The 26,263-nt window shown below is 32.8% G+C and overlaps 3 protein-coding genes across 3 annotated transcripts; 1 reads left to right on the top strand and 2 right to left on the bottom strand.

Moving 5' to 3' along the window:
* Positions 1–6,113: 6,113 nt before the first annotated feature.
* LOC133689042 (UPF0057 membrane protein At4g30660-like) lies at positions 6,114–6,693 on the top strand. The gene is made up of 2 exons (XM_062108754.1): positions 6,114–6,346; positions 6,443–6,693. The coding sequence occupies exons 1-2, from the start codon at positions 6,257–6,259 to the stop codon at positions 6,578–6,580; spliced, it is 228 nt and encodes a 75-aa protein (XP_061964738.1). The 5' UTR covers positions 6,114–6,256; the 3' UTR covers positions 6,581–6,693.
* Positions 6,694–12,017: 5,324 nt separating this feature from the next.
* LOC133690328 (protein MULTIPOLAR SPINDLE 1) lies at positions 12,018–16,508 on the bottom strand. The gene is made up of 10 exons (XM_062110579.1): positions 16,240–16,508; positions 16,045–16,102; positions 15,820–15,966; positions 15,661–15,720; positions 15,308–15,393; positions 15,129–15,183; positions 13,461–13,574; positions 13,009–13,201; positions 12,592–12,662; positions 12,018–12,361 (listed from the first exon to the last, which is right to left on the bottom strand). The coding sequence occupies exons 1-10, from the start codon at positions 16,429–16,431 to the stop codon at positions 12,177–12,179; spliced, it is 1,161 nt and encodes a 386-aa protein (XP_061966563.1). The 5' UTR covers positions 16,432–16,508; the 3' UTR covers positions 12,018–12,176.
* Positions 16,509–18,631: 2,123 nt separating this feature from the next.
* Positions 18,632–25,238, bottom strand: LOC133689746 (eukaryotic translation initiation factor). Its single transcript, XM_062109753.1, has 9 exons — positions 24,722–25,238; positions 23,470–23,541; positions 22,963–23,058; positions 22,552–22,782; positions 21,863–21,960; positions 20,932–21,019; positions 20,496–20,846; positions 20,162–20,404; positions 18,632–20,078 (listed from the first exon to the last, which is right to left on the bottom strand). The coding sequence occupies exons 1-9, from the start codon at positions 24,890–24,892 to the stop codon at positions 19,032–19,034; spliced, it is 2,397 nt and encodes a 798-aa protein (XP_061965737.1). The 5' UTR covers positions 24,893–25,238; the 3' UTR covers positions 18,632–19,031.
* Between the last annotated feature and the right edge of the window lie 1,025 nt (positions 25,239–26,263).

The following is a 26,263-nucleotide window of genomic DNA, read 5'->3' on the forward strand; positions in this document are numbered from 1 at the left end:
TTGAATTTATAGTATAAAGATAAATTAAAAGAAATAAGATTAAAATGAAAACTAAACGAATTCAACATTCCATTTCTTGAATTCACTTGACAAGGTGTTGTAATCTTTATTAACATACATTTTGATCCCTTTAATTTTAGCTTTTGATCCATAAAATATATTTTGTTCACATTGCAGTCTGTAAATTTGTTATTACATTTTGATCCCTTTAATTTTAGTTTTTTATCCAAAAATTTTATTTTGTTCACATTGCAGTCCCAAGTTTGAGAAATGAGCAAGAAACTTGCCAAAAAATATGTGAGAAAAAAGAAAGTTGTTTATTACCTACAGTTTGATCGTCAAAACAATCAATTTTGATTTTAATGTGTTTTATTTGACGAGGAATTTCATTGAATTGTGTTTTACTTGTCATCTTTCTAAGAAAAGCAGATCAAGTCTCAAATATTTGTGATTGTTTTTGCTAAATTATGTTACTTTTTTATTTTTTTCACTAAGAGTGCATTTATTTTGCATAAAATATTTTACATGTAAAATATTTTTTAATTGTGGTTGTAATGAGGTGATCATAGTAATTGTAGAGGAGGGGGTGGTTGTGGTGGTAGTAGAGGAGATGATGGCGGTAAAGTGGCTGTAGTGATAATGGTTAAAAAAGAGGTGATGTTGATGAAAAAGAAGGAGATAGAGGTGATAGTGGTGATGAGATAGAGATGGTGATAGTTGTAAAATGGTGTTGATGGTTGAAATATTTGGAAGATATTGAAAAGAAATTATTATTCATAAAATATTTTATGAAACTTCATGGGCTGGAAATAATTTCCAGCAAATAACCTTAGTTTGAAGGTTGACTATAAAATATTTTACATTGATTAGCTTTCCTGTAAAATAATTTACAAAAAACAAACACAAAATATAATATTTTCCAGAAACAAATAGAGAAAAATTTAAAAAATATTTTATTGTCAAACATTTTTTATTATATTAGCAAACACTCTTTTTATACAACCCCTTATAATATATTTTTATTTTTTAAAAAAAAATATTTGATCACTTTCTTACACATGTCTATTTTGAATATTTTATAATTGGATAAAGAATTAGATTTAAAAAAAAAACAATTTTTTTGACCTAATTGAGCCCATGACCTAGGTTGGGTGTTTCGTCGGGTTGATTGGGTTAACCCGAGTTGATCCAAAACTCAATATTTAAAAAAAGATAAACATCGACAACTTGAAAAACAAATTAGTCAAATCAAGTTATTTATGGGTTGACTAGGTCACACCTAGACTCACTTGGCCGATTGGGTTACATAAGGTTAACTCTAATCTGGTTCATTTTGAAACCTAAACCAAATAAAAGTCGTTGACGTCTTTGATTTTAATTGAGATTCATTAAGATCAATTAAATAAAAATATATTTTAAATATTATTTTATATTTGGGGTCTATTTTATCAAATTTTTTTAGTATTTATTTTATTTTTGAATAAGATTAAATCATTCTTTTTTTTCTAATACTAGCAACCACTCACTTTGTATAACCCTACATGGTTTTTTTCATGTTTTCCTTAAATTTTATTTGATCAGTTTATTATGCATATCTATTTTATTGTTATATAATTAAATAAAAATAGATTTTAAAAAATTAAATTTATTAGACAATCAAGCTTATGACCAGGTTTCCAAGTTTGGCGGGCTAATCAGGATCATCAAAAAACATTATCATTTCAATATATTTAAAAGAGTTGTTAACAAAAATCAAGAAACTGGAAGATATATACAAATTAAGATATCTGATCTAGAGCCATGAGGAGCTGTGTGATTTTTATCATTCAATTATGTCAATGGATTACTAAATTGACTATCTATAAATTATAGGCATCCTATCTCGGGGTCAACATGGTCCAAGCTTTTTTAAAAGAAAAAAAAAACTTAAAACGAAGTTGTTTTGAAAAAAAATAACCAAAATTCGTGTCAATGGATTACTGAGTTGATTCTTTGTGGACCATATGTATAAATGATCCATCACATCTTGGTATCGATCCAATCCAAGCTTTTTTTTAAAAAAAAATACCTTTTAAACAAAGTTGTTTTGAAAAAAAAAATTGGATCAAGCTTTAGGTCAATGAATTACTAAGTTAACTTATAAAGTCAGGCTAATTTTTTTAACTAGGTTGCAAACCAGACTAATAACGACAAGATACATGCTTGAATTCATATATCATCACTTAAGATTCACTCACTTTTTTTTTCTATTGAAAAACGTTAAAATTTTGTTAATTTTAAAAAACAAAACCTAGACTGGATCCATCTCGGGATGGGATAGATCATATACATATAATTTATAGAGAATCAACTTAGTAATCCATTAACATGAGCTTTGGTCCTTATTTTTTTTTCAAAACAACTTCGTTTTAAGTTTTTATTCCTCTTAAAAAATCCTGAATCAAGTCGACCCCTCGATAAAATGGGCCATATACCTATAGTTTATATAGAGTCAGTTTAGTATTCCATTGACGTGATTGAATGACAAAAATTGCATAACTCCTTACGGCTCGAGATTAGATATCTTAATTTGTATATATTTTCTAATTTCTTCATTTAGTTTTTTTATTATCATTAACAACTCTTTTAAAACTTATTTGTGTATATAATTATTAATTTATTTTATTAAATACAAACATCAAACTTTCATTTAACAATTAAAATATTTTTTTGATATAAAAAATGACAACACTTGTATATTCTTTTTTTAAATGTTAAAAAGTAACTTTTCATCTGACCCATGACAAAGTATAGGTAAGTTGACTAATATATATATATAGTACGAAAAAAAATATAATTAAAAATGATAGATTGAAAGCTTGATCTTGTTACTATTAAAAATCTATACACTAATATTTAGTTGGTTCATTAATGGATTCACGTTAATGAAATAGTTGATTAATAAAAATAAATTAATACAATAATAAATCATTCATCACGTAATTTTATGACGAGGGAGATGAATAATGTGAAGATAATTTTAATATTGATGAGGTCATGCACCTTTTAGGATGAAGTGACTAATTTTATACTGCTAGATGAAAATTGATTAAAGGTAAGAAAAGTAATTGGTATATATGTAAAATGAGTTATCTTGATTATGTAGAGAACTCTTTTGTAATTAATAAGTTAGTGGGGAAAAAGATGTATGAAAGCAATAAAAATAAAGTAAAGAAGAAGGAAAAGATATATGAGAGAAAAAGGTGAAAACATCTAAATCCTAAATCCTATTTGTTAATTTAATATGATATGTAGCCAATTGATTAGTTACATGTGATATTTTTATATTTGTGTTAATATATATTTATTATTAATAAAGGTTTAATTTATCTTTAATACTTATATAATATTATATTAATAAATTTAATATTTGATTTATGATCTAGAGTAAAGATAAAGTTCATGAGACAAAAATATTTTGTTAAGAAAATTATAAAGTTGTTATAATTATGGGATTCATATTGCAACAAAGTATTGTTACAAAAATATTCTTAGTTGGTGATCTCTTAGATACTGGATATTCATTAGATATGTAGAGACTAATACATATTATGTTCTTTCCTTTATAAAAGAAAACAATTGTTCTTATAAACTGAGGTATAAGAGATACCTAGAACTATTATGTAGGTGCTTATCATAAGACATGTACACTGAACTGACTCGCATAAGAATTTCATATGAAGAAATCACCTATGTCTATGGAAAGGTTCACGTGACAGTTGTGTAAGTGATTCTTAAACTTGAAATCACTAAATTATCTTATATAAAGAATGTTATGCTTTAATCATGTTACATGTTATTTTAATTGAGGTAATGAAGGAACAAACATTGGGTATAACATGAATTATATAAAAATACTTGAGTGATCAAGAGAGGATTCACCACCTTAGAAGAATTAGGAAAAATGTTTCATCTTTTCCAAATAATATTTATTGAGAAATCATTGGTTAAGGTGGAATGAGATTTAAAAAGATTTTCAAATCTTATTCAAATGATCAATGACTATTATGTAGATAACAAACATGATTTTACATGACAGACATACTTCATGCTTTAATGTTAAATTGGAATATTATTGATGAAATGATATTAATTACACTGAGAAACCGGTCACTGAAAGGTTGAGTCAAATCACCAATAACATTTCTAATATTTTAAAGATCATGACACGTTTCTAGATGATGCACCTGATCTTCAAAAAAAAATTAATTAATTGTTGAATTGATAATAAATTAAATTGTTTAATTTATTTAATTCTATTAATTATAATTATAATTTATATTTAGACTAATATATTAGGAACCAAATGAGTCACACACATTAAGAACTATAATTAGAAATTAAATTAGGATGATTTAATTAAATATTACTTGATTAAATATATTTTAAAAATTAAGAACTAGAATATAACTAATATAAGGATTATATTTTTAAAATTAAAAAAATTAAGGACTTAATTGAGTTAATTTTGCAAGTAATAGACTTATGAAGACTTTCAACAACTATCTAAGATTTGACCATCTAATTCCATTTAATGGGTCGAGAGAATTAGCTTAGATATGTCCATAATCACCCAATTAAAATGACATGCTAGGGGTGTATGTTTATATATAAATTCCTATGTATGAAATGTATGTTTGTTATGTCATGTTATGTATGGGACCCAATTAATTAATAATAATACCTCATTAATATATTAAGTACATGTTGAGAACATGAATAGTTACCCTTCAATTTTATATGCATAAAACCAGAGTTTTATTCATGAATAACTTATTGAGTCACTCAAGGTTACTGTTACTCAAATATATTTAAGTTGTAAAATTAGATTTTACTTAACTAACCTATATGATTTGGATGAGTCACTCATGATTATATGAGATTAGAGGCATGTGTTAAGTGAAATATATAAGATATGTTTAAATAAAGAGTTGTCACCTAACTAATTTAGGAGTCACATAAAGATGTGATTGATAAACTATGTTATCTACCTAATTTAATTTATTTTGATTTGTTGAGTCACTCAAGGTTGGATAAATTAAATGGAATCCTTGCCCATTAGAAATATCTAAGCGAGATTTTTCAAATTAATAGGAAGAGCTATTAATTTGCAAAAAAAAATAGTGAAATGCCAAATTAAAATTAAAGACCTTATCTAAATTTGAAATTTAAATATATATGCATGAAGCTAATCTATCTTTATATAAATAGGTTGGTAGATCAAAATAGGTAGTAACATATTGCTACAAAACATATTTAATATTAATACATTGACTAGACAAAATTTCTTGGATTGACATCGAAATGTGAGAATTGACCTAAAACAAGAAAAAAGATATGTTCTAGAAAATCCAATTCTAAATGCCCATGTTAGGATGCTGAAAAAAAAGTTAGGAATGAACATCAGCGTCATATTAATGACAATCAACAAACTGCATGTGTGATATTAGCCAGTATGTCACATGAACTACAAAGACAACGTGAGAATATTGATACTCATACCTAACTTTTTTGTTATAACGCAGTAAAGAAGCAAATGGTGCCGCATTAGTTGTATGAACTAGTTTTTTGTTTTGCCTAATAGGTTAATACTATAACATTATAATTGTTATTTTGTTTAGTATTTTAAGAGATTGTTTTCATTTTATTTAGTATTAAATGGATTTATATTTATTATTGAGGACAAATGTTATTTTTATTTATTTATAATAATGATGTTTTTATGAATCCAATAATTATAAGAATGGTTTATATATACCTAAATCTAATGCACTCAAGTTCAATATAAACTACAATAAAATTAAAATACAGATTGAAATAAGTATTAAGAAATTTTGATTAGATCATGGTGGTTAATATTTGATAAAAAGAAAGATATTTTATATTTTTTATAACACTAAATTTAAATGAAATATATTCTCAAGATTAAAATATTTGATGTTTAACATAAATCTTAAAACACATAAAATCTTTATAAAAATAAAAGAACACATGATGCATTGAGATATGGATCTCTTATGAATAACATGTTAGACATAATTTATAAGACTAATATATATATAGAAAATAGTTGTCCTTTAATTAATTTGTGATCCACCGTCCTTGAATTCCCAATTTAATACGACGTCCCATGTTTGTTTTCTTCTCCATTAAGAACCATAAATACTTTTGGATTTTAATCTTGCAGATCTATCATCAGCCTTTGTAGCGAGAGAAAATGCCAAGTCGTTGTGAGATCTGCTGCGAAATCCTCATCGCCATCTTGCTCCCTCCTCTCGGTGTTTGCTTCAGGCATGGCTGCTGCAGTGTACGCCTCTCCCTTTCTCTTCTCTGTTGTATTCTTTTTAGATCCAAGAAATTTAATGTTGTTGATAACTATTTTTGATTATTATTATTTCTGCAGGTGGAATTTTGCATTTGCTTGTTACTGACTATTTTAGGCTACGTTCCTGGAATAATTTATGCTCTCTATGCTATTGTGTTTATCGATCGCAATGAGTATTTTGATGAGTACAGGCGTCCACTTTATGCCCCGGCGTAGCAGTGAACGGTAACTAGTCCCTTTCGTTTTGTAGAACGCCATTTCCTGAATGGAATTTGTACGTTGTGTTTAAACTACTTTTCTTTTAATGGAAATGCTCTTAATTTTCCAAATGTTTTTTTCTTGTGATTTGGTGTTGTGGGTTTTCGATTGATTTCATCAGAGATAGTTTGTTTATTGAGTGTTCATGATTATACTTTTTACTGGATTCTCACCTCTTAGCATCTTAATTTTCTCAATCTCGCAAAATAGCCTTCTCTTCAGACTTTTTGATTGTTAAGTATTTTAGCCATCTTCAGACAAACAGAGTAGGTTGTAACAGGGATTTGCGGTTTGCTGTTTACTTATTTTTTTGATCGATATGAGCAGTCTACTTTCCGATTTGGATTCAGTTGTTCATATCTCTAGCCATGAAGTTCCTCTTCCCTGGTTTCTTTCATTCACATGTTAGACATTTTTATTAATCCGCAGCCCATGTTCATGGATTTTAGCTCAGGTTTAGAGGCATAAATTGTTGCGAAGAATGAGTTGACTGAACTGGGATCCCTGGAAAATAAGATTGTTGAGTCTTCTTTATGGGTTGGGCTAGAGAGAGAATGGTTAGTTAACTGGAATGAAGCCATTTAGCAGGCAATCAGAGCATATCATCTTTGTTTAGAAGAAAATTTATTGAATGATCTATAAGATCACCTTGAGTTCTTGCCTAAGAAAGTTTTCTAGTAGTAGTTAATCCAATGTTGGATTTCTATATTGTTGTGCTGCGGCAACCTCATGCCACTTCTCTCGTGCTTCATGCTTCTCCATAACCCTGTGTTAGGTTGCAGAATAACAATAACAAAATCATGAGATAGGTTCTGCTTGAGTTTTTCAGGTGCGAGCAAGGTTGTTTTTTCCCAATTCTGTAATGAAATAATCATATCATATGATCTGATATCTCTTTGAAACATTTTCTTGGTAAAACGGGCAAAACCTTTTCATTTTCTCTGCTCCTTTATCTATCTAGTCTTGTCTAGATGGGCTTTGAAGCATGCTGCTCTCCTTGAATCAAAAGAGGAATTCACTACAAAGAGATGCAAGCTAGACTCCCTCGGTGCTGTCCTTTTTGATACACCCTCTTGGGCTGTTTCCCCCATCTATTGATAGTTGTATACTCAAATCTTACCTACTAACCTTTCCCTCTGATCGAGCTGCTACGTTTTTTGGCAGTCAGTCTCCACCCCTGACCCCATTCCTTCTAGCTCAGGAACTTCTATTTTAAATCTGAGTTTCTACCTTTCTCATTTCCCGTGTAAGCTTTGGATTGTAAGCTATTCCATGTGATGTCTTTCACAAAGGTACAGGGATTTGATAATCGATAGAGCTGGTGAATCTTTTCTTCCCTCGTAGGAACTTGGTCTCTCTAATACATCAATCAATATGGTAGATAGATCAAGTAGAAGATCAGCTGTTACTCTCACTGACATAAATAGCTGAGAGTAAAGAGAGAGCAACAGCATGATATAATATGATATAATATGATAAATTGTTGGACATCCCCAGCAAGTTGTTTAGACTTGAGCAGATTACTTGTTTCCTTACAATTTGTTTGGGAAAGAAGTGATTGGAGAGGAAGGGAAGGGTTAATGGTATTTTAATTTTGTTGGGGAAGATTATTTTTAATGGAGAAGAGAGGATTAATAACATCTTGTTCAGGAAAATATTTTCAATCTTCATCCTCCTTCAAGTCTCACCCCGGCAATGGAGGGGGAACTAAATAACTTTATAATTTCTTTTTTATTTTAATTTATTATTCTAACTTTATTTTTTCTAAAAAATAAATTCTATCCTTTTTAACAAATAATTCCTTTCAACCTAATTTATCACTTAATACCCTCTCCTCACCTCGCCTCTAACTAAAACACGCTAATGATATTTAATACTTATTACCCTTTTTGTTTTTTTATCTATCCAAACAAAAAGAAAGAAGATTTTCCCAAACAAAACTGCTAATTAATTAATAAGATAACTCCAACATTTGTATATCCTTCCTCGTCAAAATTACCGACACCAAGTCCACGTCCTCTCTAGGGTACTGGCACCTGATCTTGCCATGGATGAGTGTCGTTCAAGATGGACGACAATTATAGCCCTTCTTAGCAGCATTTGGCATCCGATTCCAGCAAATAAAGAGTTAATAAAGGTTGGGTTATTGCCTGTAAATCATTGTGCTTCAAGAGTTAATGAAGGATTATACCTAGAAATTAAGGACTAATAGGGATTGTGTTGGCGACGTTAATGGCTTTAATTTTATTTTCTATCTATTTTATTGTTACTGTTATTATTTATGATATCATCATCAACAAAATAATCATTATAAATTGGTGTAGAACATTAATCCATATCTATCTCACCATAAATGTGATCCTTAAAATCTCCACGATACTTATCCTAGTGCATTTTAATATAATAGCCATAATTATTTTTGTATATAATCATATGATAGTAAAAACACACACGCATGAAAGAGATCGAATAAAATCCAATATATATAAAGCCTATCAATATTAGAAGAAAAAAATGTTACTCTCTCATGTGAAAAAAAAAATAGTAAAAAATAAATGATATTTAACCGAAAACTAAATTGGAAAGTTGAGAGTTAGATGTGGGTCCAGATATCTAATCTCGAAACATAAGGTTATAGACCCGATTGTATTTAATAACTTTATTTTTTGAAACCAAATTTTTATTTAATAAAATGATAATAAAAAATAAATGCATGGAAAAGCAATCGAATAAAATCAAAGAAAATATAAGTAGAGATGCACACAAAAAAAAGAGAGAAGCCTACTGGTATAAAAAAAATGTTGCAATCTTATTTGTAAGTTAAGTAAAAATTAAGAGATATTCTATTAAGAAACATTATAAAAATTAATCTAGTTTATTTATTTTAAATAACCTCAATTAAAACTCAATATTTGTTAGGTTAGGCATTTTACGCATACATTTAATTAACATATTTTAATTAATTAATATTTAAATAAAAAAGAAAAAAAAAAGCTAAAAAGGAACCATACATATAAGAATGGAAGACCAAGTGTGTCTAACCCATTAATACATTAATCCATATCTATCTATCAATTGCGGGGGCATATGATGGTGGATAGTGCATTTATCTTTTGATAATTGAATTAGATGCCTCCATTTCCCCTTTGAGGATATTATATTAAAATGATGTTTTTAATATGTTCTTCTTTATTTAATAACTTGAGAATATGGCTACCCACTACTTCAGAGCAATTGCCTCTTTGAGGAATATTTGTCCAAAACAAGAAGATAAGTATTAATACCAGGCCCCATGCTACCATTAATATCATATACTGCTAATAAAAGAAAAGGTGGTGGTTAGCCAAAGCTGAAAGGCAATCCGCTAAACCTGATACGCAAAACATAGGCTAATATTTTATTTTCTTAACAACATTGTCACGTTGTTCAACACAAGAACCCAGATCACACGGACATCAGATGTGAAAACACATGTATTCACTGCATGGTTGAAGAAAAATAGCAGCAGCACAGGTATCAGTTAAAAGCAACTCCCTATTACTACCACCTTCTCTGTCTATGCAAATACTTTTGAGTTGTCTTAAGACGATCTGCTAAATAAAACACAAGGCACACGCAAACATCAAAAAAAAAAAAAAATAGACATCTTTTTTCAAATATGGTAAAGCACTACTTGGTGTAAAGCCACTCGATATGAGGATAACTTCAACACATTGGACCGATTAACCATACCAAGACCTAGCTAGAGCAGGAAGAAACTGAGGAAGGCAAAAACAGAACCAATCACATGGCTGGAAGGAACTTGGGTTCGGATAGCAGATGATTTGCGGCCAGAGCGTGGATAACCACGAGCCCTTTTTCTGATGTAAACTCCTAACTTCCGAATCTGCAATGAACTGATCACGTCATTTTGTCTTCCCTCAGGCAGCTGGGACGTGGTAAGAGCTTTATCCAATTGCCTGCCGACAGCTGAACCTGGAAGGGATTGAGATAGCAAGAGGAGGCTGAAGAGCAGGAGAGTGAATACATGTCTCATTTGAGTCATGTCTTCTGAGCAAAAGTAGCTTTGATATCTGTTGCTCGAGGGACCAACACGAACTATGTAATCAAGGAGGAGATATTGTGGAGGATGATGGTCTTTAAAATATCCCCTCCTTCAGTAATTAACAAGTTTTGGTGGTTGAGGTGGGCCCAATGTGACTACTATGACAATCGGATTAGCTTCTGCCGACCTGTAAAGCGCCACTACACGTGCCGGTGGAAAGATACCGACAACAGCCCAGCAGGTCGATACCATTACTAAGAGAAGCAAGGATGATTGTTTTGTTACATTGTTGTTAATTTTAGGGCTTGTGAAATTAATCAAGATACGCGCAAGCTAATTCAAACACCCATGTTAAACTAAAAAAAAAAAATGATGTTTTTGTTTGTTGGATAGTAATTTTTTAAATAAAAATTAATTTTAAAAAAATAAATTATTTTATGATATTTGATAGTATAATAAAAAATAAATTAAAAAATATTTTCTAGTGTTTAATTATATCATAAAAAATGAGCTAAAAAATAATTTATTAATGTTTTATTTTTAAAAAAGTTTATTAAAATAATAATAAACAAATCTTACAAATTAAAAAGTTGAATAAGAATGAAATTGAAAAAATATATAATTTCATAAATTATCTCAAATAAAATAAATAATAATTAAAATAATAGAGATCAAATCTAAAAAATAAAGAAATTAAAATAATAATAATTAATATTTCATAAATTATTTCAAATAAAATAAGTAACAATCAAAAGAATGAGGACCAATTTTAATAGATAAAAAATTTCAATTAAAAAATGATAAGGAAAAAACAAATATTTAAAACAATATATTTATCAATTAAAAGTTTGAAGATCAAATTTGATATAATCAACAATAATATGACATTTTTAAATTTTTCACTATTTTCAGAAAATGTTTTCCGTTCAAAATAAAAAAAAAATTTCTGGAAACCAATCCAATTTTTTTTAATTAAAAAATATTTTTTATTGATCAATTTTTTTAATAACACACAAATTAAAAAAAAAATTGATTTCCTAACAACCACCAGAAACACACCCTAAATAAGGGACCACTTTCCGGAAAGAAGAGGGAACATGGAAGAGCATGATTTTACTACGTTTGATTTCATGATCAGAAAAGGCAGAACAGAGTCATAGATCACATGTCAGGAGATAAATTAAGCTAAGACCCCTCTTTATCCTAAGCCCTAGCTTCGAAGTTTCTACAGGATACCCCGACTAATAAAATTCATAGGGTGAAATGCCCTGATTACCTAAGCAGACTAGACTCGAAATATTGACTACCAGGCAGTGATGCAATGTCAATAAACTACTAAAGCGCCGCAAGTGGAAGATAATTCTTAATTGCATAAAATCTTTCCATCTATCTGTTCAAATACAATGCTTCCATAAGTCGGCTTTATTTGGATCTTAGATAGGCAAAGGGCTTCCTAGTCTGTTGTTAAGCATGCTCCTTGAAGAATATCTTAAAGAATTCACGCTTTCGTCAGCAGAATAGATTGTCAAGAATATCTTGGCTGAGTTTCTGAAATGATGAAACCTGGCCCACATGTTTAGCCAGTTCACCTGTGACTCGATCCATGTACAAAACATAAAGCCCATTTCTGCTCTCAAGAAGTTCTAATGCTTTACGAGCATGGAGAACTGAGGTCACCCACTCTTCAAACAGCACTGCAATGAAACTATCGGATGTCATGTGTATGGTTTCTGATGCCTGCTTATAAAGTTTGATCTTGAACCCAATAAAGAGAAGTATACTAACAATGTTCAATGCTGAGAATATATTAAATTCAGATCCAGCTTTAGAGAAATATTAATTGTAAAAAACCTAGCATGAAACCCGAGTGCGAAATGAACAGGAAAGTTTAATCAACAGACACCAGTGCTGTAAGGATACATACCATGGTCAAAGCCCTCGTCCCTCGACCAAGTTAACAAGTAGTCTGATATCAAAAACTCAATAAGTTGGATCCTGTCATCCACAAAAAGTTAAAATAATGGTAATCATAGGATAAATAAAACCAACTTATACTTGCATCTGAGTTCTATATGGAAGAACCAATGTGGCATTTCCATAGTAATGAAAGTCCAACTCAAAATGAGATCGCATATCCTCAAAGACATGTCCGATGATAAGACATAATGGATAAGTAGAGCCAGTAGAAATTATGCACGGATTAGAATCTCATTATAATATGCCGTTACCAAGCTCAAATTAACAGGCTTTGGCCTTTCAATGGACTTAGTTTTGAAAAAACGGTTAGGTTTAGGGATGGAATTGATGATCATGATTGTGAATCTTACCATAGATTACTTACATTATGAACAAGCACTCATGCATGTTTGAAAAGGCCTCATCGAATGGATCCAAGAATAACAAATTTTCTGCTACCATGGAAACTCTCTGAGAAACTGAAAGTATTGCTCGCTGCCCAATGTGAGGTTCACATCCAAGCTTGCGGATCAATTGTTGAATATAGAGCTGGGTGTCAGTGTCAGTTTGACGTGACTCTGTAACAGCATATCAAGATATTAACATGAAGAACTCATTAACAAGCCAAACTACAATAATATAAAACAACCTATAGTATCACTCATTGGAACAGACCAAAACATTGTGTTCTTACAATTTTGTTAACAAAGAAATCAAGAGTTTAGTTCAAATAAAAGAGAGAGGTTGAAAAAAGATCAAAGTTCCTACTGTTTAAATATCATGTGTATTTACTAAGATTTAATACATCTGAAGTTCCAAAAGAAGCCAAATGCTTACCATCTCCATGTGAAGGGGAACACATCCTTTTAACTAAACGCACAATTAAGCGACTGACAATTCCTTCAATGAGCTCCATGTTATTTCCTATTGATAACAGGTTCCTCAATGATGCTACAAGAGAAAGGGAGAAGATTAAAACTGAAAATAGCATAAGAAACAGGGGAAAAAATTAGCAGAAGTGGTGATTGCGGGTAGATATCATGGCCCCTAACCAATCTATCAATGAGGAGAAACTGTACGAAGAAAAGAGTCTGATAACGCAAAGCGGTCCATCACTAGACATATAAATAAACAAAAAGCAGAAAATATTCAAAATTTAATGTTTGAACCTAAAACTTTCTTGTACTGAATCAAACAAATGCCAGATAGTTTCTGGTACTTAATTGAACAAATGCAAGCACCTAACTGATGGAGATTGGCTAGTAAAATAAATAGGCATATTTTTATTTATTTTATTACAAGTTCTCCATCACTAACTACTCTGAATCACTTACTTGAAACATTTTCAAGGTACCAGCACCATTTAGAACCAATAATCAACCCATTGAAATTTTGAGATATTATGTCCTCTAACAGCACTGCAACCCACTTTTGCTCTGTAGCAACTTCCACTTGAATTAATCGACAGCTACTACTGCCTAGGACAAATCCAACCTCTTCCTCCCCTCATCCTATGTTACTTTTCCAACTGCTTGCATGAGTTCATACAGGATATAGCCAGAATAGCATCATGTTTCATGGCATCGACACATTCAATTTAAGTTATGAGGTTTAACTAGGTTGAGAAAATTAAATAGTTCAGGTTATATCTTATAATCCTAGAGGTGTGTTATACCTATTATAGCAAAGACAGCGAGAATACTTCCCTTTCTATCTGCATCTGCTTTTTGTCTAATCAGTTTGCACATTTTTTCCTTAGTGAAAGTTAAAAGCAAAATCACCAATCTACACAATATAACAGCAGCAATGGGATTGCACCCAACTCATTCCTGAAATAAGAAACAGATGGTAGACTCATTTGCCATCACAATTCCTTCACTTGCAAAAGAGCAAACACCAAATCCTAAAACAAAATTCCAAATAAATCTCTTGAATATGATAACAAATCTGGAGGTCTGCCTGGCAAACTGAGTAGAATTCTGTTCAAATTCATTAGAACGCTGATTGGGACACTCCATCATCTTAATATACCAACATATTTGTTCCAAATAAACAGAAAGGTGTCTATAAATTCCTCTCATTGTTCTTGCCTCCCAAATCCTTGCACTTATCATATTCTACTAGATCAATCATATAACTTCCATGGAGTAACCATCAATGAACTAATATGTAGGTTTTGTGACTTCCTAAAATGACAAAAAAAAAGTCAACTGAAGATGTTTTAAGCTTATTCCACATGTATCAAAGGTCAGGACGATGAAAAGAAAAGAAATCTCTATTGATCTCAGTGTCAAAAAATTACAAATACTCATGTGAAGAAAATAAAATATACTAATCAAAAAGCATTTTAAAGCCATAAATATGCCATTCAAGGTGCTTAGAAATTCAAGAAAATGCTATTTCATGGAGATTAAACACTACTCTGTCGAAATAGATGCTAAAGCTGATTGTGATTATTTTTAATACTTCCTTGTGGAATGAGATCTAAAAGAACTCTGTGATTACCTAAAATGAAGTCTGCAGCTTGGTGTGACCAGTTAGCAAAATTAGCCTCCTCTACCTGCAAAATTTAACAGATGTAAAATCAAAACCTGAAAGATAAACTCAACCAAGTAACATGGTTGTCTTGGTTAGTGTGAGAATATTAAAAAAATAAAAGCACCAAACAATAGTAAGTAATTCACTCTTGCAGGCAAAGTAGTGTCACAAAGCTCCACAAGAAAATCAACGGCGGCCCTAAGTTGCTCTGCTTCATTTTTGCTGTATATATCTGCCATTTTATAATAAATAAAACATCCATTATTAGTGTAACAAGAAAAGGTCTAAATGTGCACCCACATTGCTCTGAAGTACTTGAATTTTTCTCTTTTTATAAATTTCCGAATATCTAAGTAAATTAAGCAACAAATAAAAGAAGAAGAAATCATAAGGATAAACAACAAGGAAAGCAATAAACAGGACTTAACTCAATTAAGCACATTTGAATTAAAACGCCACTAATTTGAGGTAAGAAAATAGTCAATATAAGCCCAATTACCTGAAAAGCGTAGTTTTATATTTGAGTTATTTATTCTCTTCCTTCTTTCTTTTATCCGCACTGCAAAATTCAAAAATCCAATCAAGTTATTGAATTAATTGAATGATGAAACTAATTAATAACCTAAGAGTGAAAATCGTATGTCAATCATAATGAGACCTTGTCTAAGAAATCGACGGCGGAGAATATCATTAAATCTGCGATCGGAGCCGTCTCCGACTGGCTTAGGGCTTAATTTCCCCAAATTATCAAAGAAATAGCATTTGCATAACGCAGTTTGAGGAAACAAATCACACTGTGAAGCATCTAGAACACAAAATAGAAACAAATATGAAAAAACTCGAGAACCTAAACTGAAAGAGAGAGAAAAATATATTCTAGAACCTTCGGCTTCCCTGAGATCTTCTCTCAGTCGAAGAAGTTCTTGTTTTCGCTCTTTAGCCTTTCAAGAAAAACATAGAAATCAACAGTGGAGCAATTATACTCTGTTTATTTTCTCAAAACCTAATCGCATTCATTTTGACTTAAACGTCTGCATTTTATAGTGAACCAAACAGAGAATAGAGATGATGAAAAAACCTTTCGTTTCCAGCGAAGAGTGTCGGATTCTGAAGGAGGATTGCGGGGGGGAGGGGGAGGGGGAGGGGGAGGAGGCTGTTTTTGGAGAAGTTTTGATCGGAGAAGTGAAATTGCAACGGCGAGCTTCAGTGACTGGTCATCTGTTGGTGATGATGCCGTTTTGGTGTCCGTTGCTGGTTCGCTAGAGGTCATTCTTTCTGAAGTATTTTGAAAATTCCTTAACGCGGGAGAATCTCAGCCATTTTATAGGAGGCGGAAGCTTATATAGTGGTTTGTTTCGTGTTATTTTTCGTAAGAAAAAAATAAATAAAATATAACGTTTTTTATGATTTGTTTTGCATTTCTTTTTCTCTTTTTTTTTTATTTGGTGGTTACATTGTTAATAATGTGCATCAAATTCTATAAAATATTTGCGATACAAATCTAATTATCCTGGAATAAATTCTCTCTTTTTTTTTTAATGACTGGGATCGGTAGCCATTTATTAAAGTTATCACATGTTAATAGTGCTATTTGACAAAATTTGGAATCTTGAATAGAATTTCTGGAGAGAATTTAGAAAAAAATATTATTACATGAATTAGTCTAGAATTATAAATCAAGCAAAATAAAGACACGTCAATAATTGTATCAATAAAAAATCTAGTTTATTAAATAAAGACACATCAAATAAATTTATTAATCAAAATCAAGTTCTTACTTCGATCTATGGTCATAAATAATATATCAAGGCAATTAATAACTTCTCAAAATTTAATGTGGACTCTTGTTAAAGAAAAGTTAAAATGCACAGCGTTTTCATTGTAGATATGCATTTGTTTATTTTGAATTTTAATAATAAAATAATGATTTCATCTTTGAAAAAACTCCGAGAGTATTGTCTTCTTAGAAGTAAAAATATATTTTTCTTTGGTTAATTTATCATTTGATAATTGTTCAGAGATTTTATTATTTTTTTTATCATGTTTATATATAGTAAAATAATTTTACTATCCTTGAAAGCAAAAAATTATTTAACTTTGATCAATAGCCTTTTCGAACATTTCATATTTTAATATATCAAAGCTTGGAAAGTCACATTTAGGCCTATAAACCTTATAAGAGTGATGGTTGTCCGTACAGTGACAGCAAGCATTAGACATAGAATCGTGGTTTTGAACACCTTGGGTTTCCATAGCTGTACTAGATTCTTCAGCAGTTAAATGTAACTTCTGCAAGAGGGAGCTATGTTCGCTGGTAGCATAGCCCACTGATAAGATTTTTTAACTCTTCAATCTTCAATGTGTGGCTGGATGCGGTGCTTTCCAGCTTCTAACCATACCTTTCCAGTAGCTTCATTATTTGTTCGTATTTTAATTGTTGCTCCTTGTTAGCTGATTCAAGGGAGTCTTCTAGCTTCTTAAGATCTTGGAACCTAGTATCAGGTGCCATCTCTTGAGTTCAAAGATCTGCTGTAATACTACTTGGAGCAAGTTGGATATTCACAGCACCAATTTGGATGTTCTCCAGTAGAAAGAATAGGGAAAAGTTTTTAAATGAATAATATTGTTAGAAAGAAAAGAAAAAAGGTTATTCTCGATCGAGCAACAATAGAAGATAAACACAGTTAGTAGTAGAACAGAGGGAGGGAAGAGCAATATGGTTCCTTAATTCCAGGCTTTCATAAATTCATCATTGTATTCATATGCATAACCTGGCAAGGTAAGTTACATGTTATATAGCCATAATTTTCTTCTAGAGATTGATTCTGCTTCAGGAAAGTACAAGAACTTGGGAGATGAAAACTAGAATCGTTAACTAGCTTAAACGCTGCGTGTATGTAACATTAATAAAACGGTGCGTTTAGTAATAGTCACCAGGGCAACGATCAACTCAATTGATAAAGCTGATGTTCTTCCTTCTGCCCAGTTTAACTCCTGACAGTCTGCTAGCTTCAAAAGGTACAAACGAAAGAATCAAATGAAGTGGAACCTGTAAGTTCAAGCACCGATTTAAGATGTCCTAAGACCAGTTTGACACCTTCCACTGTTGTTTTCTCTTTTCACTAAACAAATCCCACCACTTGCGCCATGGCCACTCGTTCATCCTTTTGAGGTTCGTTTGGCGAAAGGGAATTTGTCTTCTCATAGCCAACCCCAGATAAAAAGAGTCAAGAAAGATCATTTGGCAAAGACTTGTATAGCATAACTGTCGCATGACTCGTTACAAACTTTGCCGGAATCGTGTTTTTCTTAAATCCATGGCAGCTTGCACTCCACGTAATCAACCAAGTGAAAAAGGAAATGATTAATCTTCAAAACCAACCAAAACCAGGCATACAGCACCACCAATCAGGCTAGCATCAAAACTGAAGGTCAGCAGAGAACACAGCAGCGCCACGAACAAAAGTTGATAATAGTGAATGTAGAAAGTAGGATTTATGAGCTGATTAATTCAAACAATCAACTAAATTACTCAGTCTGGAGAACAAAAATTGATAGCTAATCAAATACAAAACAAATGGATCTTTTGAAGGGCCATTCTTCTCGAGCTGAAGGCACTTGTTTAGCCATGCTCGAGACCAAAATCAACAGCATTATGCTTTGATTTCTTTTCTTCGATAACACCCACTACGACCTCAGGCAAAAATATACAGCTCAAACAATGAATTGTTCTTGGCAGCTCCACCTTATCACATATTACAAGTTGCTCGCCTCAAAATGGTGTAGGCGGAGCATCATGATCTAAACGTAAGCACAAAAAGTTGAATACAAGTGCTGAAGTACTCGCATAACAGAATGGCAAGACTGTAACTAAAACAAACTCTGGCAAGCCTTAATATCGGATGCTTGAGTATCTAATACAAGTTGCCCATCCGGACTTGAACTAATGATCCTTGTTGCTGCATCAAATACAGCTCTCTGATACATATCATCCTCCATCTTCTTAAGGACCTCTATTACCACTTTGAAGTCCAATCCCCCCACCAAAACTAATTTCCCGGTAATTTCACCAAAATTATACGGTGCCTTTGGCAAATCAATGCCAATATCTTCCAACATAGAGCCATAGAGTAAGCACCCAGTTCCTATGTCTTTCACTGTGATGACCTTCTTGGCAAACAAATATTCCAGAAGTTTGGAAACTGGTTCAACTCGTGGTGGATTTGCCTCTAATGCAATGGAGATAGCTTCCTTGACAACTTCAGGGTGGTAAGCTGGAGACTTCAGCTCTTCCACACATTGCAATGCCTCATCCAGAAGCAAGACACTGAAATATTCTTTCAGGAGCGAGAGAGTCTTTCTCCTAAGTTCATCAGGATTCACCCTGGAAGCTGGAACAACTGGTCTATCTGCAACTGGAGGCACATAAGGGGCAGGAAGAGTTTTACCAGGTATAGGGGCTTGAGCAGGAGGCTCTGCACCAAAACGAAAGTTGGATGGCCTAGATGGAGGACCACCACGTCCCTGCAAGGGGGCACTACTCTTTCCACTCATAAAACCACCACTGCCCTGAGGTAACAGCTTCGTGTTTACTGACCTTGACTTGTTAAAACTTAGTGATTGGAGACATCCAGCAGGCTGCATTAGACCATCACCCCTTGGCATTGAATGGTTTCTAGGTGCCTCCCAATTGTCATTATCAATTCCAGGCATCCCAGGCATTCTCCTAGCTCCTGGCATGCCAGGCATCATGCCCCCAGTGCCAGGTCGGTTGATGGGGAAGTCCCCAGGGCCAGCAGTCCCTGAAGCAGCAGAAATAACACCTCGGTTATTTCTAATGCTTGCGGCAGCACCTGGACGCAGCCCAAGATTCTTTTCTGCCTCAGCATGTATCTCTGTGATGGTTTTAGCTTTGATCTGCAATGACAAACCAATGAAATTTTCCCATAAAAAACAGCATCTATTTGCTAAATTAGACATTAACAGGATAGAAGTCTTACCTCTTCACGCCTGGGAATCCAGTTGTTCATCCGCAGATCAAGAACATCTTGAACAATGAACCTCAGTCGTGGAGCCAGCTGGGGATTTGATGACAGTTCCTTCAGTTGACCAAAGTACACATCATTTATATGCCGTGACCTTGGGCTCTCATCAAGCTGCTTACCAATGGTGTTAAAGAACTGACATGTGGCCTCAACATTTTCTTCAGCAGGACAAACTTTATTATCATGCCCTAGAAGCTCCTGTTCACATTGCAAAGTAGTTGTAAACAATCCTAAAGACCCCCACCAGTATCATCTGAGGTGTTATACAATTGGAGGCTTCACTGCTAACCTGAACAATATGATGGACAATCTTTTCAGGAACCATTTTCTGCTTCAAAAGCTCTCCAATCAAACGGATGTTTCCAAGAGTGCGAAGCTTGACCAGTCTTTCCTTATCCCTACGCTCAAGCTCTTGCTCTGGACCTGTCATCTGCCTTACTTCCTCCCTCAGTTTATCAGCACCCTCAAATGCCTCCTGACAGATATTTAAGAGTACCCGCTTAAATGTGATATCTTTCCCACCAGGTTCATCTGATGGAAATGGGGGGAGCTTTTCATTAAGATCAGAGCACAGCTGTGCATACATGAAACAGAATGTGGGTTCCAGAACAGCCTTATCGAATATAAGTGATATCACACCCTGCATTCCAAGAGCCAACCTTAAGCTCAACTGGCAGCTGCTATAAATCTTGAGGAATAAAAGAACTATGAACCTAAAAATTAACCTTTAAGATATCAGCTGATGTAATTCCAGAGTTGATAAGTTGACCCTTGAGAACATCAAACTTCTCAGGGGTAAGCTTGTTCAGTATACTGCACAAAAAACAGAAAGCTTTCAGCATACAACTACCATGGGTAATTGTGTTTGACAAGCACTTTTGATTATTTTAAAAGAAAATAGCATGTGTCTGAATCACATAGAGAACCATATAATCCAAATAGTTAAAAGCACAAAAGGAAATGATGAGTATATCCAGCAAATTAACAAGTGAGAAACAACAAGGATTAAAAAAATTAAAAAACGAACCACTAAGTACACAAAGTGACATATACTTTTAAACTATTTGACGCTGTCATGTTTTCTTTGTTGTTCGTAATAAATCACCAGTTCAAGGATAACGAAATTTCCTACATTCATAAATCCAATTTATAATAAAGCATATACTTTGAGCACATTTTAAAACCATGGTAAATCCTTAAATTTAAAAAAAATATACCAGGTACAATTTGATATTCAATTTTAACAAGTGGCAAATTCCAAGCCTCCAGAATTACAGTAGAAAATTAAATTCATAGGTGCTTTTGTTACTCAAAAGTAAAATCAAATTATACAAGTTTTAACATAGAAAAGAATTTGCATAAACCCAAGATGACAGCAATTTGTGGAAAGTGTCCAGAGTTCAAGGTATAAAGTATCACCAAAATGCTGTCAATTTACCAACAAGCCCACACTATCAATATGTATATATAGAACCATTGCTCGTTGGAATGGAAAATGCCTTGAGCTGGCAACCATGTCTTGGGTACAAGCACAGGCATGCTTGTCCCCATACCTTAATGCATTCATCCATGACCATGAAATGCCACACACAAATCCTATTTTGATAATTTCCGATGATAAAAAGATACACATAGAAAATCATTAAATTAAATTACCCTTTTACAGTCTTCAAGACACGGTCCTTCTCTGAAAGATTTTCCCTTCTGGCAGACCATGGCGCCTCAGCCTTGATCAAAGCAGGAGCAGGTCCTCCCTGGTTTAAAAGAAAATACAGGATGTTGAAGCTAAAAGAAAATGTGCACCCAAGTACAGAATTCTGTAAAGCACCAGAATACAGCATGATGATGATGATGATGATGATGATGATAAAATAAACCAGTTACCAGAAATCATCACAGATACAAAGTTAAACAAGTGGCATATTCATAAGAGTGGAGTGGAGCTGAAATTCAAACAAAGAGAAAAATTTGCAATTCTAGACTTCTAGTACAATGTTCCTAATTAGAAGATCAACAACAAGCTAAAGAAAACTTCTAACAACATGCATTTCATCAAAGATGATATGGTTGATGTCAAGAGCATCTGCAACGTAACTGCTTGGTAAAACTTTCCATGATATACAATAAAAAAGGATTCAAATTAGAAATCTTGACGGTAAATTATTGCTCTCAATACAGGTAGAAGTTCTGCTTCAGAAGAAACTCTAAATCTAACAACAGCATTAAATAGATTTACAAATTACAACAAAAGTGTATCAGAATAGCACACGAGAAAAAATAGCTGTATAGATAAAAAAAAAAATTAAAAAGATTACAATAAACAAATAAAAGGAGAAATAAATTGCCTGATTGGAAGAGACTTGTGCTCTTGAAAATTGGGAGTTGAGTTGGTCTTGACGATTAGACTGATTGCCTTCTTGCTGCCTGGAGTCATATCTCCCACCAAAGTCTTGATTTTCTCGATTAGAATCCCAGGACCTCTCCTCTCTAGATGGAGAAAATTGAGCATGTGCATAACGACCACGCCAATCACGATTGTCTGGCTCAGAATAACGACTCTGAGATTGAGTTGGAGGCTGGAAGGAGCAAAAGAAATCACAGCTATAAACGCCATCAATCAACCAGAAAGGACATCTGATGCAATCCAAATAACTAGCTTCCACTCTTATCCAATACTATTTTAAACCATCAGCCTCTTCTAGCAACAAATTGGAAAGATTAAGAAGGAAGCCAATCAAAATGGAAAAAGGACTCACATTGGTTTCTCCACGACTCCAGCTTTGATCTTCGCCAAAAAACTCAGCTTCAATTTCTTGTTTGATTTTTAGAATCTCATCAGAGATTACAATAGCCTATGAGAAAATAAGGGCAAATAGATGAATCATGCCAAAATATATCTTTGTTGACAAGAATGACCCATAACCATGCTATTTACAGCATTTGTACACTTTATTCACCATTATAAACATTAGTATGCCTCAGAACAGAATGTGTATGAAACCAGATTTTAAAACTTAATGGAAAAGAAAACAAAAGAATGCAAAAGTGATTAGAAAGGATGAATATGAAAAAGGGAAAACCAGATTTTAAAAACGAGGATTGAAATGAAACATCATCCATATATTCACACTGGTTTTTGATATTTTATGCCAACAAATAAACACTACTCAAAAATGTATACAAGCCAAGAATCACAGGTTCTTCTATGGAAAATCAATATCAACAGGCTTAGTAGCATCCTCTGGCTTATTTAAAATCACTACCTCTCTAAGCTGCAACAGCTGGTCTCTAGTGTACTGCACATGGTCATGACCCTCAAACCGCAAGTCTCCAGTCTATAAGAGGAAAACAGTTGGAGTCAAAAGCTTGCAACAAAATCAACAAGGTTGAGTATGCTAAAAAAAAAAAAACAGGCTAGCAAGCAATGAGGGAAAACCCCCAGCAATAACTTCATTGAGAAAAATGTATGCCATGGCTTGCAAAACTAAGATGCTGTATTGCAACGGATGCCACCAATATACATTAATAATATATAGCTATTGCCTTGAATCCACAAAAATGACTGATATCATGCAGCTTCATTTCCTCGTTAAAATAAAAGATGAAGGGGCAGAAGAGTTCAACTAGAACATAAATCAAACCAGGTTAAGAGACTTGTCATAATTGGTTTCTAATATGACAGAAAAGGGCATGCGTAAGATCATTAACATGGACAATTAAACTCAAGTTGTCAATGGATTTGATATAGTTCAATAAGGAGACTTAAAGAATAAAAAATGGTGCAAATAGAAATGGTACAATAAATTCAAAAGCTCCATTCTTTTTTATATAATAAACCACAGGAAAATGCAAAGCTGAGCGTCAACCTTGCAGAATATGAAGCTCAATGCTAAACCGCAAGCTACCACCCACATCTAGTAGAATAAACTGGAAAAGCAGAACCTAACTAAACTTCCAAAGTTTCATCATCACTATTACTAAGAATCTAAATGCCCACCTAAAGCTTACATTTTGTTGTTTATCCATAGTTACAGCAGGTACACGTATCAAGTAGCCCACCAATAATTGGGACACTAAAAATTCCCGACCTTTTCAATGCTTACAATGGAATAACCTTTTTCATCATCGTTGAACTACTTAACAATCCGACTCTCAATAGATGAATAACTGAGAACATCAGTTTAACAACATGGAAGATTGCTGGATTTGGAAAGCAGAACTTGAACCACTTTTAAAAACAGTTGCCAAATCCATCCGGGAATAAACAAACTTCAATTTGTAACCCAGGAAAAGCTAATCCCGGACCACTCTTTAGCCCAGAAAACAAATAAAAACAGCAATTAGATATCATAAGTAATGAAAAAATAAGTGACAGGTCCAGGTTTTCTTCGAAATCAAATCCATGCTTAACAGAGCAGAACCAATATAAAACCCAAAAAGCCAATCGCATAAAATCAAAACAAACAAGTTTACATAGCTAAGTGAGTAGATCCAAAGAAAGGCAATGATAAAGACCTTCAGAAAAGGAGCACCGCCACGAGGACGCAAGTGAGGGAGATCACCAAGAGAAATGGAGGAAGATGTAGAGGAAGAAGATGATGACTGCTCCAAGCGAGGATTGAAGAGTCTACTCCCTCGACCGCCACCAGGTCTTAAGCTTAACACCGCCTTATCACCTTGCTGCATAACTCGATCTTTCACTAGTTTTTAAATTTGAATCTCCACTGTCCAATAAAAAAGAAAGAAAAGGAAAGGAGAGTAACAGATGGTGCTGCTAGTGATGATAGCAGCAGCAGCAGCAAAAGCTGAATCACGAAAGAGAGATAAAGGGAGAAGGGTTTGGTAGGGAGAGAGAGAGAGGTTTTTTTTTGTTTGTTTTTTTTTTTTGAGAGGGGGGGTATTCTCTCTCCTCTGCGAAGAGCGAAGAAGAGGAGAGTGTGAGGCCGGCGGGGCAAGAAGAAAAAAACCGAACCCCTCTATAGTTGAGTGTTCTTTCGGTTTTTTCACTTTTCGAGGTTTATCTCCCTGTCGTGTTTAGGAGTGTCCCTCTTGTCCGTTTGGGAATTTTAGCTAGATTCTCTGTATGGCTAATTGACTAATGTGACCCTTCCTCTCGGAAGGGATTTGGTGAAATTTATAGCAAACCTGAAAGCCTTTTTTTCCCCAAAGTAGAGACACCCTTTTTTAAAAATCAAAAGTTACAAGGAACAACCCTTTATCACTATAAAATAATTAAAAAATATAAAGTTTATTTGAGCTCAAACTTCTATGCTAGAATTAAGAATATGTTATAAGCATGTGTTTTTATTTGTTTTCTAGTAAAAAAAAATCAATTATTAACTTAAAATATGATATATATTGAACGATATTTTTTTAATTATTGATATGATAATAACGTATTGAATGATATTTATTTTTAAATATTGAGATGATGACAAATTAGATTGACATGACTTAACCTGTTAAATCTATTATCCAGGTCTTGAGCATGTGGTAACCTTATAGAAAATAAATCAAAATAAATCACGGAGATTAGTTCTTAATCAACTCAATACTGAAGGAAAAAAACTGAAAAAAATATATTTAAATTTAAAAAAAAAGATAGAAAACTACCTGAGTCAGCTTAAGTTAACCTGCAAAACTCATACTCTGAGTTATGAGATTGAAATAATTTTATAAAAAATAATTTAAATATAATTAAGAAGCTCGCTTAAAATAATAAAAAAAAAAAAAACAAATCAAGCTAAATGCACTAGATTAACTTGAATTAAAAAACCAAGTGTGAATGGGTTTAGAAGCCAAGCCCCCACACCTATTTTCTTTTTTTTTACATCAAGAATGGTAAACACGGCATTTGCTATAGACTAACTTGAATTAAAAAGTCCAAGTGTGAATGTGCTAGCAATAGATCACTTGTTAGATAATTGTTGGAATCTAGACCCACTATAGTGTTTGATAAATTAAGGAGTTTTCCTATAAGTTTATTTTTAATCCATCTTTACAAAAAAAAAAACCACTTTATAAGTTATAACACTCTAAAAACTTTAATAAATCAAT

This window comes from Populus nigra, chromosome 3 (assembly GCF_951802175.1).
Source record: "Populus nigra chromosome 3, ddPopNigr1.1, whole genome shotgun sequence".
Taxonomy (NCBI): Eukaryota; Viridiplantae; Streptophyta; class Magnoliopsida; order Malpighiales; family Salicaceae; genus Populus; species Populus nigra.

Excerpts from the sequence above, each read along its gene's own strand:
- LOC133689042 (XM_062108754.1), top strand. The coding sequence starts at position 6,257 with ATGCCAAGTCGTTGTGAGATCTGCTGCGAAATCCTCATCGCCATCTTG. Across the intron at positions 6,347-6,442 it reads TCAGGCATGGCTGCTGCAGT|GTGGAATTTTGCATTTGCTT; the intron begins GTACGCCTCTCC and ends TTATTTCTGCAG.
- LOC133690328 (XM_062110579.1), bottom strand. The coding sequence starts at position 16,431 with ATGACCTCTAGCGAACCAGCAACGGACACCAAAACGGCATCATCACCA. Across the intron at positions 15,184-15,307 it reads ACACTACTTTGCCTGCAAGA|GTAGAGGAGGCTAATTTTGC; the intron begins GTGAATTACTTA and ends TAAATTTTGCAG. Across the intron at positions 12,362-12,591 it reads GGACGAGGGCTTTGACCATG|TGCTGTTTGAAGAGTGGGTG; the intron begins GTATGTATCCTT and ends GTTTCATTGCAG.
- LOC133689746 (XM_062109753.1), bottom strand. The coding sequence starts at position 24,892 with ATGCAGCAAGGTGATAAGGCGGTGTTAAGCTTAAGACCTGGTGGCGGT. Across the intron at positions 22,783-22,962 it reads GGAGTCGTGGAGAAACCAAT|CCTCCAACTCAATCTCAGAG; the intron begins GTGAGTCCTTTT and ends TGCTCCTTCCAG. Across the intron at positions 20,847-20,931 it reads CATCAGCTGATATCTTAAAG|GGTGTGATATCACTTATATT; the intron begins GTTAATTTTTAG and ends CTTGGAATGCAG.